At 37.5% G+C, this 18,712-nt stretch overlaps 1 protein-coding gene across 1 annotated transcript in view; it reads left to right on the top strand.

Annotated features, from left to right (window-relative positions):
• The window catches only part of UBE3D (ubiquitin protein ligase E3D), a 49,294-nt gene that overhangs the window by 6,167 nt on the left and 24,415 nt on the right, over positions 1-18,712 (top strand). The window contains exons 3-7 of the mRNA XM_009282724.1: positions 715-946; positions 6,754-6,823; positions 9,332-9,401; positions 10,261-10,369; positions 15,036-15,205. Of these exons, the coding sequence (XP_009280999.1) occupies positions 715-946; positions 6,754-6,823; positions 9,332-9,401; positions 10,261-10,369; positions 15,036-15,205 (651 nt within the window). The remainder of the gene's footprint in view (positions 1-714; positions 947-6,753; positions 6,824-9,331; positions 9,402-10,260; positions 10,370-15,035; positions 15,206-18,712) is intronic.

The raw sequence follows: 18,712 nt of genomic DNA on the forward strand, positions 1-18,712 counted from the left end.
TTGTTTGGTGGGTGGTGAGCAATTGCATTGTGCATCACTTGTTTTGTATAGTCTTTCTTTCTTTCTTTCTTTTTTTTTTTTTTTCTTTCCCCCCTTCCTTTATCTGTCCTATTAAACTGTCTTTATCTCAACCCGCAAATGTTACTCTTTTTTTTCCCCGATTCTCTCCCCCATCCCACTGGGGGTGGGAGTGAGCAAACAGCTGTGTGGCGTTTAGCTGCCTGCCCGGTTAGGCAGTCAGTAGCTAGCTGGTAGCTGGCTTTGAGGGGCTTCAAAGGACATGCTCTCCCTTGCTGTGTCATTAGTCTGTTTCTGTTGGTTTTATATCAACATTTGGTGCAAGGGAACTTTACAAGAAGTAATAATAAATATAATTGCAAAATGCCCATTGTTATATTTTTCATGACTGGATAGAACTGTTTTATTTTTGCCATGTGATTCATTTCAAGAGAGGATTATGCCAAGTTCTGCCTTATAATCATTGGAGATTCACCCCTGGGAAATGCTGCATCACAAACTTGGTAGGAAACACTCAGCCATTGCTTTCTCAGAATTCATCCAAAGAAAGTGCCTTTGACTGAAAGCAGAGTTAAGCACTTCCTTTTGAGAAAATGCCATATTTCTCCCCCTTTTTGTAAGGAGTCTAAGCCCTCTTTTAGTGTCTTAGAAAAGAATATAATATATTGAAATATGTTTTTTCTTCTTCCCTCTTAGGAAATTTCTCAGAGTTCTTCCTCTACCAAGTGAAAACTGGAATGCTTTAGTTGAAGAGTGGTGTTGTCATCCTAACCCCTTTGCCAGAAGCACTTTGCACCCTAAGCATGATGACTGTTTTCTTGGAGACACTTTTTTTCTGTTGAATTCAGGAAATGAATCACATGTGCCTGAATCTCCCATGTGCTGCTCAGAGACTGGACACCATGCTTCTCAGAGTGGCTCCAACTTGGTAAAGTATTTTGTTTGAATAATTCTTAAGTGAATGTATTTGGACTTTTTTCGTTGTAAAACATTTTTTTTGTCACTGGTTTATTTAAATTGTATGTATTACAGAGCTGTTTTGAAGGTCATAGGGAGTTGTTGACATTCAGTTGTACAGAAGCCAGAAAATATTCTAAGCTATGATTTACATTTTCTAAAGCATGCACCGTGGTCTTGAAATTGACCTATATATGCAAGAAGAACTTTTTCCTATAAACCAAATTAGAAACTCTTTAATTATGTAGTTCTAAACCCAAATATTTCCCCAAAAAAATATCCTGAATGAAGGACATCAACGTTTAGTAAGATAATAACTGTAATGGGTTAGGTGTTTTTCAAAGGGTAGTGGAGCGAAGAATGAGGAGGAAACTGGAGTAACAATGCTTTTTCTTCTCAAAATATGTCTGGATGCATAACCATAAATATGATCACAGGAAGGTGTGATTTTTTTTTTTCTTTCTTTCTTTTTTTAGCTTTAGAAAGACTTGGAAAAATCAGAATGTGTTTTGGGTTCAGATGTGGCTGTCTTACACTCTTAGAATATAGTAAGGAAATTGAGTTTGTCTGCTCTGTCTAGCGAGAGGGACCTGCCACCCCAGGTTATAACTCTTTATGTTGATGTTTCTGAGGTGTTCCAGGAGTGGATATATCCATCCGCTGAGTGTCTAGGAAGAAGGCTATCATTTGGCGTAGAAACATCAAAATTTGTTGTTGCCCAGGAAAAAAAACATTTGTAGGTATACTGATGTTTCAATGGTGGGACAAAACCCATGAAGAAAGAAAATTCAGTGCTTTACTCATCTTGGAAATCTAGCACTTGTGTAAAAGTTCAAGCAATAATCTTTTCTTCTACCAGAAGAACATCCAGGAACTTAGTTCACCAAAGCCTACATTTCCATAAAGCCTTTTCTGTTAATCTACTGCTTGTCTGTATTTGTGCTGACAAAAGTTGGTCCTGCAGATACCACCTTTTCTTCCAATACCATGTACTAAACCTAATTACTGAAATCCTTCTACAATTACGGGAACCGTTGCTGCCGTGGCAACTTGTGTCTGTAACAGCTGATGACTTGCTACGTACAGATTCCCAACATGAAACTTCTAATCTGTTGAGAAGTAACACCAAAGACCCTGATTCCTGGCTGCTGCTGCTCCTTATCATCATTAGGGATTTGTATTATCCCGAGTTAAATCACCAGGATTCTTGCAGTTCAACGGTTGCTGGCGCAGTGCACCCAAGCGAGCCATCTGCTTGTGGAACACTTCTGTCCTGTGGTCCATATCTGCAAGTCTTGCAGCTGCGGTCCCTTTGGTTTCTTGTTCCATTGTTCTTTGAAAAGCAGAATATGGGGAGGGGAAAATAAGAACTGATACCCTGAAAGGATATCAACGTGGGAGAAGCAGATTAATTTGGATTAACTCTGTGGCAATTTGAGTTACTTCTTCTAAGTATCCTTAAGAAGGAGGCTGAGCGGAAGATTCTGAATTTCCCAAAGGACAATGCTTTCTGCCAGAGGTCCCCAAAATGGATTATCTTACATTTCAGTAGTCTCAAAGGAGATCTTAGAACAATGGGAACAAAGACGGGAAGAGGCAGGGTGCATGGAGTTCATATTGCAGCCCAAAGACAGGGGAGCAGTCCACCCAACACACTTCTTCAATCAATCAGAGAGAGTGTTTGCCAGAAAAGGGTTGTTTTTGAGGCAGAAACATGATAAAAGGATGTGGGACAAAGATGTTACCGAGATGTGGGTCAAATCAGGATAACAGCAGAACTTTTGAATGAGGGAGGAGGCTATTTTTTGTCAGAGGCATACAATAGTAGTTTAGTGTGATGAATTTTCATGTTTGCTTCCTTAAACTTGCATTGAAGTTGAGAATTTTCCCTTGTTTGTATCAAATCCCTCATTATACATCTTTCACACTTGCAATGAATTCTCATTTCTGTGTTTGCTTATTTCCAGCATCACTCGCTTGCCAAGCAAATGAGCAAAACTGTAAGATCCAGCAGAAGCTGGACTAATAAGGAGAAAAACCCTCATACTGAAACAGAAAATTCTTCCATAATATGAGTAATAGAAAGTTACAGGCAAGATAGATTGCTATTGGCATAAATGTTCTCATTTCAGAGAATATTGTTGCAATCTGCCCTAGTATGAAAGTCCTTTTTTAATTGCATTGCAGTTCTTTGGAAAGTGTTTGCCTATGACCAAAATAGTAGCAGGAATGTACCAGAGATGCTTAAAACAATCTCTTCCAGCCTCCAGTGGGACCGAGACAGCATCCATCCATTGCAAACATATCTCTCACATCTATTAGTCTTCAAGCGTAACATAGTTTTTAAATGTCACATGGTCTTGCAGCATCCTAATAGTATCTCTTGAGGAAAATATTTTCCCTGACACCATATCAGGGATCCTTAGGAATAGAAACAGAAAATATTAGGCTGGTGATCCACCTCCACCTGCAGATTGCCAGCAGCTGCAAGTTGTCCAATAGATATACTGATTTAATTAGTCTAGCTAAAACTATCGCTTTTTCTGTTGAAGCATGATACAACAAGTCAGCGGTGTTTTTTAGGTGCCGTACTGCACAATTCTCAGCTAGCACCCGTAACTGTAGTCAGAAAAAAACATTCAAATTGTAGCTTTCAAGGAAGTACTGTATATTATATACTTGTACTGTGCAATATTTGTACCAACCTCAAATACTGGTTTTCACAACACCCTGTCTACTTGTCCTTGCTCTTCACATGAAGCAAGTAATTTTACTGTGTGTGTTTGAGAGGAGTAGCAAGGTAGGAATTGGGAAAGGGGATAACTGCGTACATATGAACCAGATGGTATTTTTGATCTCCATAACAAGAGGGCTGTATTTCCAACATAGTCAGCTCTCTGAAGCTTTAAGAGAGGCTGTCGGGCTCTCCCTGGGGCTTTTAGTTTGATTCCTGTTTTGTGAGGAACAAGCAGGACTTTGTGATCATAAGTTTAGATTCCATGTGGGACACTTTCTGTTTTTCATGGAGCTAGAGTGCTCCTTTCTGTTCATTTTATTATTTGCATAATACAGGTCAGAGAACTCTGTTAGGTATTTCCAGCATCAAATGCATCAGTTCTGTCTGAGCTATAGCTTTGAGAAAGACGTCCAGTATTGATTTAATACTGCAAATGATGGAAGCTTTATCATGTTCCTTGGTAAGCTGTTTCAGTGGTTAATCATCCTGACTATTTGCTGCTTTCTTAAATTAAGCATGCTAAGAATTGCAACTCTGTATCTCTTTTTACCTCTAAGGTGTATTTTTTTTCTAGAAATTATTTTTGTAGCAGTTTTCCAAACCATTTTCCAAATTTCTAATATACTTTATAGATCCATTTTTGCAGTAATCATCTCACTAATTCTGAAGTTGTTATATTTTTCTGTTTATCCGTATCAACTACTCAGTTGTTCATGCATTCAGAGATCATATCTCATTAGTAACTCTGGTTTGGTTCGCTACTATCATCTAAATTCTTTTGATAGTTGCTGTCTTCTACTATGTATTCCTTTATTTTATCATCACTGGGTTTGTTGTTCCTGTTGTTCCTGAATATATGACCTGGCATTTGTCTGTATTTTAATGCAGATTGTTAGACTAAGCACAACCTACTTAATGATCCAGACTGGTGTGTATAACTCCTCTATCTCCCTTGTTTACCCCTTCCCTATCATTGCAGCAGGAAGTAGTTAACACTTTTCCATAGAGCAACTGAAAAAATTGGCCCAGCCTGTCTGTTTGACTTGTCTATAATCTCTTTCTTCACCAGTCTCATCACAGACCACATGTCCTTCAAGGCACCTCAATTAGAATAAATCAATTAACAAAGCATTATTCAATTTTTGATTAGGATAATTGTGCTTGGAAATCTGCATAGTCTGAAAGTCCACAATCCAGGTTCTGAAGACAGCGTGTAATGGACATACCTCAAAACTTACCTTTGTAAGACAAAAAGTGTACCTGACATAGCTAGGGCCATTGGATGTACTTCACGTTGCTCTTTTTTATTTCTTTTTTTTTTTTCCTAATAATTTTGTGATGTGGTAGGCCACAGAGCACCACTTTTTGTTCTGGACATCAGTCTGACATATCATCATCATCCATTTTAAAATTTGAATACTAAGGAATATGGTAGTGGTGATGAAGAAAAACTATGCTCCCTGGAGAGCGCATGTGTGTTCACTTCAGTTGGAATCCATGGGAACTGTTGCCATCTTTTACAAAGGTTACAGAAAAAGATAAATTTGGAGTTTTTTCTCCTCAACTAGTTTAATTTATGCTAAATTTAGATATTATTTTTGTAGGCATGTGCTGCAATATGATTTCTCAAGTTGATAGTGACTTGTTTGGACTTACAAACCAAGCCAATAAAACAGCAGTTGTTTAATTACACATGGGTATTTTTATGTACTGTATACTAGATGAACAATTACAAAGGTGATTATACAAAGACCACATGTAAAAATCAATTTAGGTATCTTCTCGTTACATTCTCAGGATTTCTAGCTCCAGAAGGGTTTATTAACTCAGGAGCATCATTGTGGTTGTATATACGTACTGCTTCCAGACCAGAACTGTACTGTGCTACACCCAGGTTAATAAGCCCACACAGAACCAGTTCTGGAGTTTACACTTTGGATTAAAGTAGGAGTTGTGCTTACTTGTATCTTTGTACTGATACTGAATTTAAATATTAACACTGGAATTAGTAGGAGTGTTACTAGGGCAGATCACAGGTTCATCCAGAAAGGAGATCTTTTTCAATGGGCAGTAATGGTTGCATAAGAGTAAGGCAAGTATTGAGTGATGTTTTGGCCAGTGTAGAGGCTTCTTGAACTAGATATTGTTATCCACATTTTTTGTTTTTAATAAGCCCTTGATGAACATTGCTTCCCCTGAATTTCTGAAGACATTTTGAACTTATGTATACTTTTAATATGAAAAATACTTTCCTGTAGTGAGTACCAAACTATATTATGCATTCTGTGACAAATACCTTCCTTTTCTTTGATACAAACCAGGTTATAATTTCACAGCGTGAGCTCTGAGAGTAAATGTTTTCTTCCTCTTCAGCTTTTCCTAAACATTCGTGATTTTATATATCTCAGTGATACCCTCAGTTTTCTGCCTTTCATGCTTTCTCCCATTACGTGTGTTTTCTTGCCGCATATGGAAACTGTTTTGCACCTCTGACAATTATTCTTCATCAATACCTTTTCTGTTTCTGCTATGTTGTGTTCTTCAGCTGTTTCCTAGTAATTCGAAATACTCCGTGGACATTTTCTGCTCTCTGCTGAACGTTGAACTGGTATTCCTATAAAACTGTCCACAGTGGCTAGAAATTTTTACTGCGTGATAGTAGTCACATTGCAGCATAATATCTTATGTATATATTTTGGAATACTTCTTTTCATGTGCACTATTTTGCCCTTATCAGATTTGAATTTACCTTATCATTTTATCATCCAGTCACTCAATATTAGGAGATTCTCCTGTTAGGTATTACAGGTTGTGCTGTGTGGTCAGTATATATTGCCAGATTTTAAAACTAGTATGAAACTTGCAAGCAAGTCGAAGTGTAGAAAGCTGAAGTAGTGAATGCAAATCTGTGTGTATGTAAACATAAAGAGAACAGAAACAAGTACAAAGTTCACTGTCTACTCTGGAGAGTATGTTAAAATGATACATTCCTTTTTCAGAATAACTGAGTGACATTTAAATGACATTTCTTTGTCCTACAGAAATCAAAGGAAAATACCAGAGTAATTTGTAAGCGCTGCAAGACAATGCTTGGAGAAACAGTATCATCAGGTATGGGATGTACAAACCAAACTAGACTTCACTGCATCAGCCGTTGAGCGCTGGAAGTTAAAAACTCTGGAGGAAAGTAGTTTGTCACTAAGGTGCAGGGCTGATTCCTGTGTGTTTATCTCATTCCCTTCTGGAACAGATGAGGTTGTTGCTTCCACTGTTAGACCTTGAAAGTGACTTACGACAGGGATTTTCCTCATCTTTGTTTCTGTGGCGTATTTGGCTAATTCCAAAGCTTTGGAAGACTCAATGCATGGTTCCAGTTTACTAGGAATCCCAGTAAAAAAGGAGACCTGAGAAATTACAGGTTGTTTATTTTGCTGTGAGTCCTAGAGAATAATGGAAAGGTTAATTCAGAACTTGATCAACACAGAACTAGAAGCTAAAGATATGATTGCTAACATCCAGCCTGGTTTCATGGAAAAGAAGCCTTGTCAAAGAAATAGGTTATCTCTCATCATCCGATGATGAGATGATGAGATTATTGGTTTAAAAGCTGTCATTATATTGAATCAGCAGGGTTTACCTGAAGTAGTGTAAAGATGAGTCTCTGGTGGTTTTTAAAATGCAGTTATTAACAGGAGAGAAGCAGTGATAAGACTTTTACTAGCAGGGTTCATTCTTTTCATTCTCCCTCTACTCCACTGCATCAGTCAGCGTGAGCCTGGCTCAGTTCAGAGATCTGGAGAATATAAAAACTTCTCAGAAAATGCAAAGCCTGTTTAAGAAATAAGTCATGAGGAGACGCAAGACAGAAGGTCTTCTGTTACAGAAGGTTCCGATTGTCCTGTACAGGGATCTGAACAGTACAGGCTTTAATAAAACCAAATTTAAGGTAAGATGTTTGAAAGCCCACAAAGCAGGTTGTGACTTTGGGAAAGCAGTGGTTGGAAAAGAGCTTCAAAGATCATCATGAATAATGGATGCCTTAATCTAAGCCTTCGGACGATTGTAGCAACCAGTAATTGATGTGATCAGTGGCTATGGGAAAAGGCAGATACTGTGTAGATGTGCAGGGATTTGATCTGGACTCTGTACATGGCTGAAGTTAGATAGCGTGTCCATTGTTTTGACCACGTTTCTTCAGTACTGTAGGAAATTTACGTAGAGTTCAAAGAACAGACAAAAAAACCAACCAGAGATGGATGGTATAAGTCTGGACAGAACCATTTCTGTGAAAAGAGACTAGAGAGCAGACTTGACTGTCATGCTTTGGTGCTTCCTTATGAGCAGATATCAGTGCCTTGAAGATAAAGCTGGATTAGAGTGGTGTAGCTGTGGAGGCCAGGTTTGGCTTTGAAATTCCTCTGTCGGCTATTTCTTCCCCCAGCTCTATCCCTATATACTCCTGTGATTTTTTTCTTGGGAAATCCCACCTTCTATCTCTCTGCAAGCAAACGTCTCCTTAATTCCCAATGCCCTTGCAGCAGTAGCACCAATTCCTTACTCAGGGTAACAGCTGGGGAGCTAGAGGGACTGAACTGGCTTCTTTTCTTCCTGTCTCCCAGGACTAGGCACAGCGTGGAGCAGACTAAAATTAAACTTGGAGGTAAAATAAAATTTCATAACAGTGAGGATAATTAAAAACGTGTAGTACTTATCTGGAGAAGGGGTGGGATTACCAAGTCTTTGGAATCTTTAAAACAGATTGTCTTCCTGAAATGCTTGCTTTCATCCAGTTTTAATGGCGTGTGTGGACAGAGATCAGATGAGACAATCCCTTCCACCCTTAAAATTTATGGAACTGTTGAATCTTTACTGTTGTTCACATGCTAAGGCTTAGTGGAATGAATTTATTACTCTATATGCTTAACCTGTTCTGCTGGCCCTCTGGTTAGGCTGTGTTTGTAGCATAAACCCAGAGCTTCAATATGATCATCTTTGACCTGACTCTATTGATGGGGATTAAATTCTGTACTCAACCGCTATCATTCAGTGTTAAAGGCTGTCTTAGTGGAGCTTTTGGGGAACAGTTACATCGAAACTCAGAATGTATGCAGTATTAGTGTTGAGTTAGTGCAATTTTTGTAAATTCTATTCTGCTCTTTGAGCAAAGAAGAAAATTATTCCCCTGTGTGTGCTGTTATTAAAACTGTCTCTTGTGATTCACTGCAGCATTACTGAGCAGCAGAGGGTACTAAAATACTTATGTAAGCTATGCTGATCTCAGTGCTTTAGGAAAGTTCTTTCAATTCATCTTTCAGGTTTGGCTTGAGTTCTTGCTTGCGTTGTTTCAAGATGATTGTTCGCAGCGTTAAACAAGGATCAATATGAATGACAAATTGCTAATCATGTAATTAGCTCAGAGCGGTTTTCTTCTGGCAGTGCATGTTTTCTGTTATTGGTTGCTTCTCCTCCCACAAACCAAAGCAGAATTTGACCATCTGCTGCACCTCTTAATTGGGTGCTGAACAAAAGTTTAATTACTATAGTGATACGGTGACTTACAGTCTACTTGTAAGAAGTCGGTTGTTATGTTGTACTTGAAAAATGTTTTTGTCATTTTAGATACCATTAAATATTATGTCACCGAGGTGATTATTCGACCATCTGAGGGAAGTTTCAGCCCAACACCAAGGTAACAAATAAAAATAAAAAAAACAGATCATTTGCTCGGGTTTATGTTTTAGAAAGGATGCTAGAAATGCACTAACATTTTAGTTTCTTGAATAATTACATATAATAACAGGGTGCTCTCAAATTTTACGTAATCATCACAGAATTAAACATTGTAAAGGTAATGTAGTCTGAATTCACTCACGTACAATTTTGTTTGCTTGTCTTTGTGTGTGACGCAGGAGAGAGATTGTGTATAATTTGTCGCAGTGTCTCACTATTCAGGTGATAAGCCAGAATACAATACTTATTTATTTTGAACTATTTCAGTTTGCATGATGTCTGGTGACTAATTATGGAGATGGAAGGTTACATTATGTAAAGTTAAATTTAGTAAAGCTTGAAATGTTTAATTCAAAGTGAGATTTTTGACTTTTCAAGTAATTCAGTTTGAAGTTAAGAGATGAAACAGAACTTGATCTGCTTATCTTGTATCATGTACTATGCGTTAGTCACAGTTCTTTCCTTTTGTGAATTATATTTGAAATGTGCATCATTCTGAACTGTGTGTTCATATGTGTAAAATATAATAGGGAAAAGCTTTTATTCAGCATTTGACATGTGGTGTTGATCAAAATAAAGGATGTGGAGCAATTTAGACTGCTGATCTATTAAAAAATTCCTGTTGCAGGAAATAGAAAGTCCTCTGGTTTTGAGGGAGAGAAAGATAAAGAAGCCCCATCTCTCAATAAAAAGTGATTGTAGGATGTAGTGGAATTGACAGTATGGAGATACTCATATACTTGCACTGCATTGATATGAATGACTTTGCCCATGTAGTTGTTATGAAAACATATAATACGTGGTTAATTCTTAAACAGGCCTCAATTCGTACAGAGCATGGTTGCTCAGTGTCTTGTGGAATTGTCCTCTGCTAAAAGCACATTTAGATTCACTGTAAAAGGGGATAATGGAAAAACCTATATTCTGGTAAGTTGTTTTTTTTTAATCTTTATCCTGCTGAAAAAGTTTAACCTATGAATCCCAGCTCCTAAAATATATTATTTATGCTGTTCATGATTGTATGTTTAAAGAAGATGAACAAATTCAAATTCTTGGAGTAGTTTTGAAGAGTTCTGTTCAAGTAAGAAATTTCCCCCCATTTTTTTAATCTTTTCTCTAGAGAAATTTTCTCTATGAATATAGTAATGAAAGTACTACAGATGCACCACAAGTAGCACAGAAATAACCCTGTGTTTTGTATTCAGAAAATATGGAAAGCTTAAGTTTTGACTTTATAATATATATCTCATCTTCTTGCTCCAGTGCTTCTTATCTTTAATCACCAGAAGTTCATCAAATTGTATAGCATCTTTCACAAATATTGTCTTAAGTCAGCAGAGACTACTAATGTTGTCAGTACATTGCATTGCAAAGTGAAGTGCAAACAAAAATAAAATTGCCTGTTATACTTAATGTTCTAATGCTGTTAAACTTGGTTAAGCTTGATATTTAAATAGTGACAGCTAAATTCCTCAAACTTTTAAGATGGATAGGAATTTGGGTCTGGAATTATCTTAATACTGTACACTTGGTATAACCACGGATGTTTTCTTTTATTCGTGAACTAATTATAGGCACAGAATTCATAATTTTGCAGTTAGTATGAGTAATTCATATACACAAAGATAAAGAAATATGTGATTGTAGATTCCTGTCCTGGATAAACTTATAGATGCACTTTGTTGAAGTAGGCAATCTAATTAAATAAACTGTTTTATATATACGTTGTCCAAGTTCTATAATTTCCAAACATCCAGATTCTGAGGTAAGCATATATCTGTTGCTTTTAAATAAATTTTAGTGCCAAGATAACATTTATGCAACCACTGAGAAATACTTCTTCTGTGATGATAAAATAAGGTCTCATGAGCAGACCCATAATTGTCACTATGTAAAATCTAATTGAGGAGTCTTTAAAAATTGTTGTGATTTTTTTCCTTGTAGCTTATGTGTTTCCAAGTTACCTAATATTCTGATGCTTAAGTCTAGTAGCTTATATAGAATGAACTGCTTATTTTCTAACAGAAGAACCACCTTATTTAGCAGATTGCCATTACTCTTAGCTCTGAGTTGCATTTTTGCCAATGTATTGATTAGAGCAGCAGGCTGAATTAGCATAGGGGCTGGCTTCTGATTGGCATCCCTTCTTTTTTATTAGTGAGTTATTAGTATTTTTTTGTGTTAAACATCAGAGAGCTCTTACTCCTGTCCAGGGTGAGGTTCTAGGTAGTGTATACACACCAACAGGTGTTCTGGAGTCATGGGTTAAGTCTTAGGACTCAGAGGCCTTGTGGACACAAGCGTAATATAAGCACTGTTTATATTAATGATTGCAAACAGCTAAACAGTAAAAAATGTAGGTGCTTGAGGCTGTGAGTACACAGCCAAGTTAGACAAGTGGTCCCACCACTGATGCATCATGGACCAGCTGTCCCACTTGTTTATTTTGACAATGAGCCAAAGATTCTCATTCACAGTGTTTGTGCTTACATACGTGAATGCACACAGCTTAGGCTGTGTATGTGATAATTAAGCTTAAGGTCTCTCACAAGTCTTTTTAATTTTTTTTTTAAACCACAAATATTATATACACTCATTTTCCTTATTTCCTCCGCATGTATCACTTAACATTACCAGTTATGTTATTTGTGGATATCATAATAGGAGTTTCTGTTGTTTAAGTTGGTGATAACCAAGTTCCTGAAAGCTATATACTACTTATGTGGTGTTTTTTTTTAAAGGATGACAATAAATAAAAGTCTCTCTGTCTCAGGAAAAAAAAAGTGGCGTATACAGATTTCCTTATTTATCCTAACTATATCTCTGCCCTCTTCACATTCTCTAAAAGATTAATCACTTGCCTCCTCTCTTTGCTCCACTATTGAAGGGTTCCTTGCCTTGAAGTTGCATGACTAAGCTAAGAATAAGATGAGGACAGCAAATGGCTAGTGAGATAGGAGAACACAAGCAAAACAGTACATTATTTGTCAGCATGGCAGCATCTTAAGAGATGTCATTTTTTTCTGTACTATAAAAAAGGATAGGTTTGAAAGAGGTAAACAAGTAGCTTTGTGGATAGATACAGGGAATTCATCCCGTGGATGGGATCAACCTGATAAAACCCAAAAAGATACATCTGTGAAAATGAAAAGGTGTGTGGTAGAGTTTGGAGTGTTTGAATACTAACTCCAGTCTTTCAGTACTGAATGAAGGATTAGGCTGTAAAGTGCTTTGAAAGTAAGGCAGCTTGTATTTCAGGAGTGAGTGGAGAGGGAGTGGGAAGATATCCAAGAAAATCAGTATGTAACAAAATGGGAGAGACCTGTCAATTAAATACTGATTCTGGGATCATGTCTTGGAGGGCATGAGCAGAACAAGTTTGCATTTGTCAAGGCTGGAGAAGGTGACGTTGCAGTGATCAAGATGTGAGATAACGAGTACCTTGTTGAGACTTAGCTACCCAGCTCTCTTAGAGAGCTTTATTCTTTGTGAAGTATGAGGAAACCACATCTTTACCTGAACAGTCTGAATGTGAGGACAAAGAAGCTGTAATGAAAGATGTTTGCATTACTGACCTGTGTGATGACAAAAGTAATGGTAATGTCTACAATAACGAAGAAAGAACTAGCAAGGAAGAACCACGGCTTTTTTTTAGCTACGTTAAATTTGTATTAATGCCTAACTGTTCACAAATTGATGCTGGAGACACAGGTTGAGATTTTAGGAAACTGATCACAGAATGTAAATCATAGTATTTCATCTGTTTGGATCAAGTCCACGAAGTGTAACTGAGATTTGTTGCAGCTTTTCTCCTAAGAACATCTTTGAAGCCTATTGACAAGGTGATTTAAAAACAAAACAAAACAAAACACAATGAGAAAACCACCAACAAAAAACCAAACACTTTCCTCTGATGCTGTCACTTCAGAAAAGTTCATCAATCTGCACTATAAATGAATTCTAAACTTTTTATATATATTTTATGTATTTATTTCTGCAAGTTGCAGAAGGATTCTGAAAGGAGGAGACGGCTATTGCTGCATTGTTCCCTAGACTAGTTTGAAGGATATTCCACGTCTGAAAAGAATCCCAGGAGGCTCCTTCACAGGGAAGTGTTAATCATTTCAGAAGGAAGGAACTCTTAGTTAAAGCTAAGTGTGTTGGCAGTGGCCTGTGTATATAGGACACTTCTCTTTTTTCCCCATTTTCTCCAACATCTCTTCAACGCTTGGCTTAAAGCACCGTGTGTAATGGTCCGAGCTAATGAGGTATATTTTGCAGTTTAGGCTATGAATGTGTACACTGAGTTACCAGAGCAAAACTGATGAACAGCCACTTGCTAAGCCAAGTGCAGTTGCTTGTCATCATTTATGTGCATATGCTAAAGTGATTCTCCTCCTCCCATCCCCTCCCAAGACATCTTTATCAATATATCTCATTCCTCCTTTATGAAGCTTCCACTGTAATGTTCTGAGGCTTGGGCTCAGATAAATTGTGACTGTCACATTCAGTTATGACATATACTATGTGTCCTGTTAACGGTGGCTTTCTCCCTCCACAGGGGATGTCATATGTCTGCTACCTAACATCATGTAACTTGTTTTACTTGAAGCTGATTAGGTCACGAGAAGCAGAAGATTACTCTCTAGTGAGCAGCACTGCATAAATCCTGTTTTCTATGATAAATTTTCATATATAAACATTTCATACAGGCTCAGGACTTGTAAAAATTGATTTCCATTGGTAACTTGGATCACTTCGCTACTGCAGGCTGCGAATAAAGGAAAAGCTTGACTTTTTTGTACAGTGCTTAGCGTGAAAGCCCTGAATCCAAGTTGGAATATTAATGCACAATCACACAAAGGTTAAATAAGATCCATAATGTGGTGCAAAAAGTTCAGATTTCTCAAAACTCTCCCCGGTAAATATCCCATGAATTGCTGTGAGCAAGTAGTGCTGAAGAATGCCAGTCCTATTATCAAATTTGATAAAGATTTGTTTTCCAAGTGAGGGTCTGTTACAGCCATTTGTAAATCCCAGCCTTCCTTTTAGACCACATTAACTGTTATCTTTTTCCTTGCATGTCTTAGCTCCATCCAGTCATAAGTATCATGCTTTTTCTAAAAATCCTTAGTTTTTGGCACTTCCGGTGGGAAGTCTGTCTTTAGACAGGGAAGTTCCCTGTCTTTAGCCCTCAGTTGTTTAACACCATATGCTCGACTAATTCCTAAAAAACTATGAAATTAGAGACACAATCCATTTGGTACTGAAACAGATGACTTGGGACTGTTTCTTTTGTTACAATCAAAGGGAATGTGCTGCAGCCACAAAGAGAGGCAGCTTCACAGAAATAAGAGCCACTCTTAAGAGTGACTGTGATAAATCAGGCATCGGTTTATTGTATTAACCTGTTTTTCTCCACTAGAGGCTGTGCAGACAGTGCTGAATAATAAAATGTCAATTTATGTCTGTTAACACTTTGTTAGAAACTTTAAGAATGTGGCTTTAGTATCAGCTGATTTAGGATCAGAGTAAAGGAACAAATTGAAATTGATGTCATCTACAGTAAAATAAATTGTTTCTTCATTTATAGATATGGCTTTTAAATTCTGACACATTGCTGGTGGAGTCTTTAGGAAGTTCCTCCTCCCACAGTGTTTTTACACTGTTTGGAGATATTTTCATGCCTAGCTCTGGACCAGTGAGGACCTGGAATGCTGTCAAAGTCCTTTACCAGCCGTGCATTAAAAGCAGGAATAAGGAGTAAGTACAGCCTTTTCTGACCTCAGGTTCTGATCTTTTGTTTGTTTTGCATTTCAGGGCAGCAATATTTCTTTGAGGTTCTTTGGACAGGCCATTGATCTCAGAGATGTATCTCTTTGAAATTGCGTACAATTTTTAATTTTTTTTTTTTTTTAAGCAAAATGCCAGAGGAATAGTATTTGGTTTCTGTTAACAGCCACAGAAAATCTGGTTGTTAAATTTTTGCACCATAATATTAAGAAGTAGACCAAAGAGTAATGTTGTTTCTAGGGGCACGTGTAGATAACTTAGGTATATGACACAAATAGAAGTTGTCTCTGTTATACAGGAGTAATGTGCTTTTTCATTTATGCATTTTTTGCCCATGTTAACTCAGTGTACTTTTAGAGCTTGGTCATTTGTCCGGCTCTGTTGGCAGAAGCTGGAAGGATGATGGTGCCGTGAATCCCATGGGGGGTCAGTGAGTTCTGTCCGTATGGTCTCAGAACATGCTGCTCTGCAGCCATAGTTCCAGGTGATGTAATTCAGGGAGGAGGAAAAATTGAGGGGACATAAGGAGCACGGACTGACTCCTGAATGATGCATAAGTTTAGCCAGATCTCCCTCTTAGCCTTCAATTTCTGTTTTTTGCATGAAAATCTGATCTCATCTGTCAGGTTATTTATGGGAGTAACCCTCTCTGCACTCCCACAGTAAAGAATTTGGACCTCTGGTACAGCTGAAACCAAGAGGGTAGAGGTGGGTAGTTACTAGTTTAGCAAATTATACCTGCCTGTTTCAGCTTCAGTCTTGACCTTTTTTGCCTTAAAATTATGCTTTGTTTTGCAAGAGGAAGAGCTGTTCACAGGACTGGAATTTGTCTGTTTAAGCCAAGTTATCTTCAGTACTACAGGTGTTGTCTGGTGGGTCGCAATAAATTAGCGTAATGATCATCTCTGTATACACGGACAATGCATCTAACAGTGTCCCTGTTAAAAGATACTTGTGCATGTAGCCTAGCAGAATAATATGAATAATGCTATATCAGTATAGCATACTCTCAGCATATAGCATATCCTCAAAAGGGAAAGTCCTTTCTAGATAACGATTCAGAAGTTCCTCGAGTTATCTAATTAGCCTCTCTGTGTTTAACTTTAACTTGCTTTCAGCCCAGTGGTGGCATTATTTCAAAAAGAAATGGGGCCCTGAGAGAAGGGGAAAGAGAAGAGGCAAGGAAGGTGGTTGAGTAGAATGCCATATAAATGTTTTTCTTGGATGTGTCGAAGTCTACTGGAGCTCTCATAAAGGAAACATTTGATTTCAGCAAGCTTTGAAGTCTACATTATGAAAAACATACACTGCCTAACTTGTTAAAGCCTTTATCTGTTGGAGAGCAAAGATAAGAGAATATTGATTAAGCAGTGGCTCCAGTGTTTGCAGGTGATGGAGTATGATTTTAGCATAATTTTCTGCTTTTGTTTCTGCAGTGATAGAAGAGAAAGCAATGGTTTTGTATAGGTCACACTTAAATAGTGGTTTGGTTTTATTGTTTTTCCTTTAAACTCTTGGAAACTAGATGACAGATTTAAAGAGGTTTGGATGTATTTAAAATTTAGAAGACATTCCCTCCAGACTCAGTCAGTACACAACTAATTTATAGCCCAAGACCTCATAGAACTTCAACAAAAATGTTGTCTCACACAGACAAGCAAACATGTGCGTATGAATTTAAATATTTTTGTAGGAGAAATATACACCTTACTGGAATGTGTGATTCATCATAGTGTTTATCCTGAATGTTGCCAAGTGTATCCTTTTCATTTTTCAAACAGATACTATATTGAATAGATGAAATAAACTCTGACATAGGGAGAGAATGGAAAATTCTAATATTTAGAGAAAAGGTCATACTACATTATTAATGTTATTCATGTAAGAGAAAAAATTACCTTTATTAATGTAGTAGCTTCAGAAGTTGGCACTGGAAAACCTCTGTGATCTAAATGTTATCTAGTGATCCAAAATACATCTTAAAGTATCATCATTTAAACTGCTTATTCTTAGAATGGGAGATATTGCAAGAACCACAACCTGCTCTAAAATAAAGGAAGCTTCACTTACCACTCTTAAGTCTTACAGAAGTGTTTTGCTTTTCAAGTTTCAGTTCTTTATCACTGAGAAGATTTAATTACCTTAACACACATTCAGTTACTGTGACATGTTATTGAGATAAAAGTCATATCTACTTAGTCACTTACCTAGCATTCACAAATGCTTTTCTTGAATGGAGTTCTCAGCAGCAGAATTTTACTGTGAGATTATATTCAGTTCTTTCTATTTCCCCGGACAGACTTGTTACAAATCACTTGTTTCTGAAGATTACTTTGTATTTATCTTTGGGATTTTGCAGTAAGCAGAAGGCACAACTGAGGTTTTAATTCTCCTCTGACAGTAATTGACATCTTCCCTGTCTAGTCCCTGGACAAATGCAAAAACGGAAGAGAAAGAACAGAGTTTTCTTTTTAAGGTTCAGAAACTAAAGTAACTATTTGTTTAGTATTGTTTTCCTATTTTTATATTTATAGTAAAGAACAGTAAAAAGGACATTAGCACTTCAGTCTGTTTCCACTAACTCATTTATCAGGTGGCTTGAAGTACCGCCTGGATCTGTGCAATAAGATTGAAGTCCTTCTGTATTGAACAGGAATGTAAACACAGCAGAAGCAAAAATATCAAAACCAGTACAACTTATTTAATGCAATGTGTTTGCATTTAGATCTCAAATATTATTTCAAGAATTCTGAACAAAGTGTCTGATTTCTTGAATAGTGCAAGTTCCAAAGGTTTTAGATGCCCACATTCCGATAATTTTAATACGTACCTTGCTTGTTTCTGTACACACACCTGCCTTTGAAATAATGCAAAGGTTTCAGAGCCCGTGGTCTGCTCCCCGTGAGTGGGGAGTAAGCAAGGATACCTCCTGTGTAGGAAGCAGTCAGCAGGAGGCCTGCTTGTGACCTAGACCCCAACAGTTGCAAGGGATAATATCCTGTTGCATGTCAGAGAGCCTCTTCAGTTGTTGTGAGTCACTAGGTACGCTTGGGTCGTGTCCGATTCCTGCAGTGCCAGAATCTGATCTATGCGATGGGAGAGGAAGCACCTTTCTTACCTGGGGACACTGCAGAATCTGTGCTGGGTAGCTGGGCCATAGGTTAAGAAAGATTAAGGTAAACTAGAAATAAAAGCATTTATTTGTAATATCTAAATATAATAACATAATCACACATTGTAAAACATGGGTGAAGAAACGAAAGAAAATCTGTACTTTGTCTACTTACACAAGCATAAATCTACTTACTCTGAGATAAATACATGGTTCCATGATAGCAGTCGAGGTCTCGGGCTTTGTGAAATTCTCCCCTGGCAAGCTGTCTCTGCTAGGGAGAACCTAACTGGGATTGCCTAATAATTCACATTCAGGCACCCCCTTTTTGAAGTAACCCTTAGGTTCAGACTCCTTGGGACATA

This window comes from Aptenodytes forsteri, unplaced genomic scaffold (genome assembly GCF_000699145.1).
Source record: "Aptenodytes forsteri isolate BGI_AS27 unplaced genomic scaffold, ASM69914v1 Scaffold245, whole genome shotgun sequence".
NCBI classification, from domain to species: domain Eukaryota; kingdom Metazoa; phylum Chordata; class Aves; order Sphenisciformes; family Spheniscidae; genus Aptenodytes; species Aptenodytes forsteri.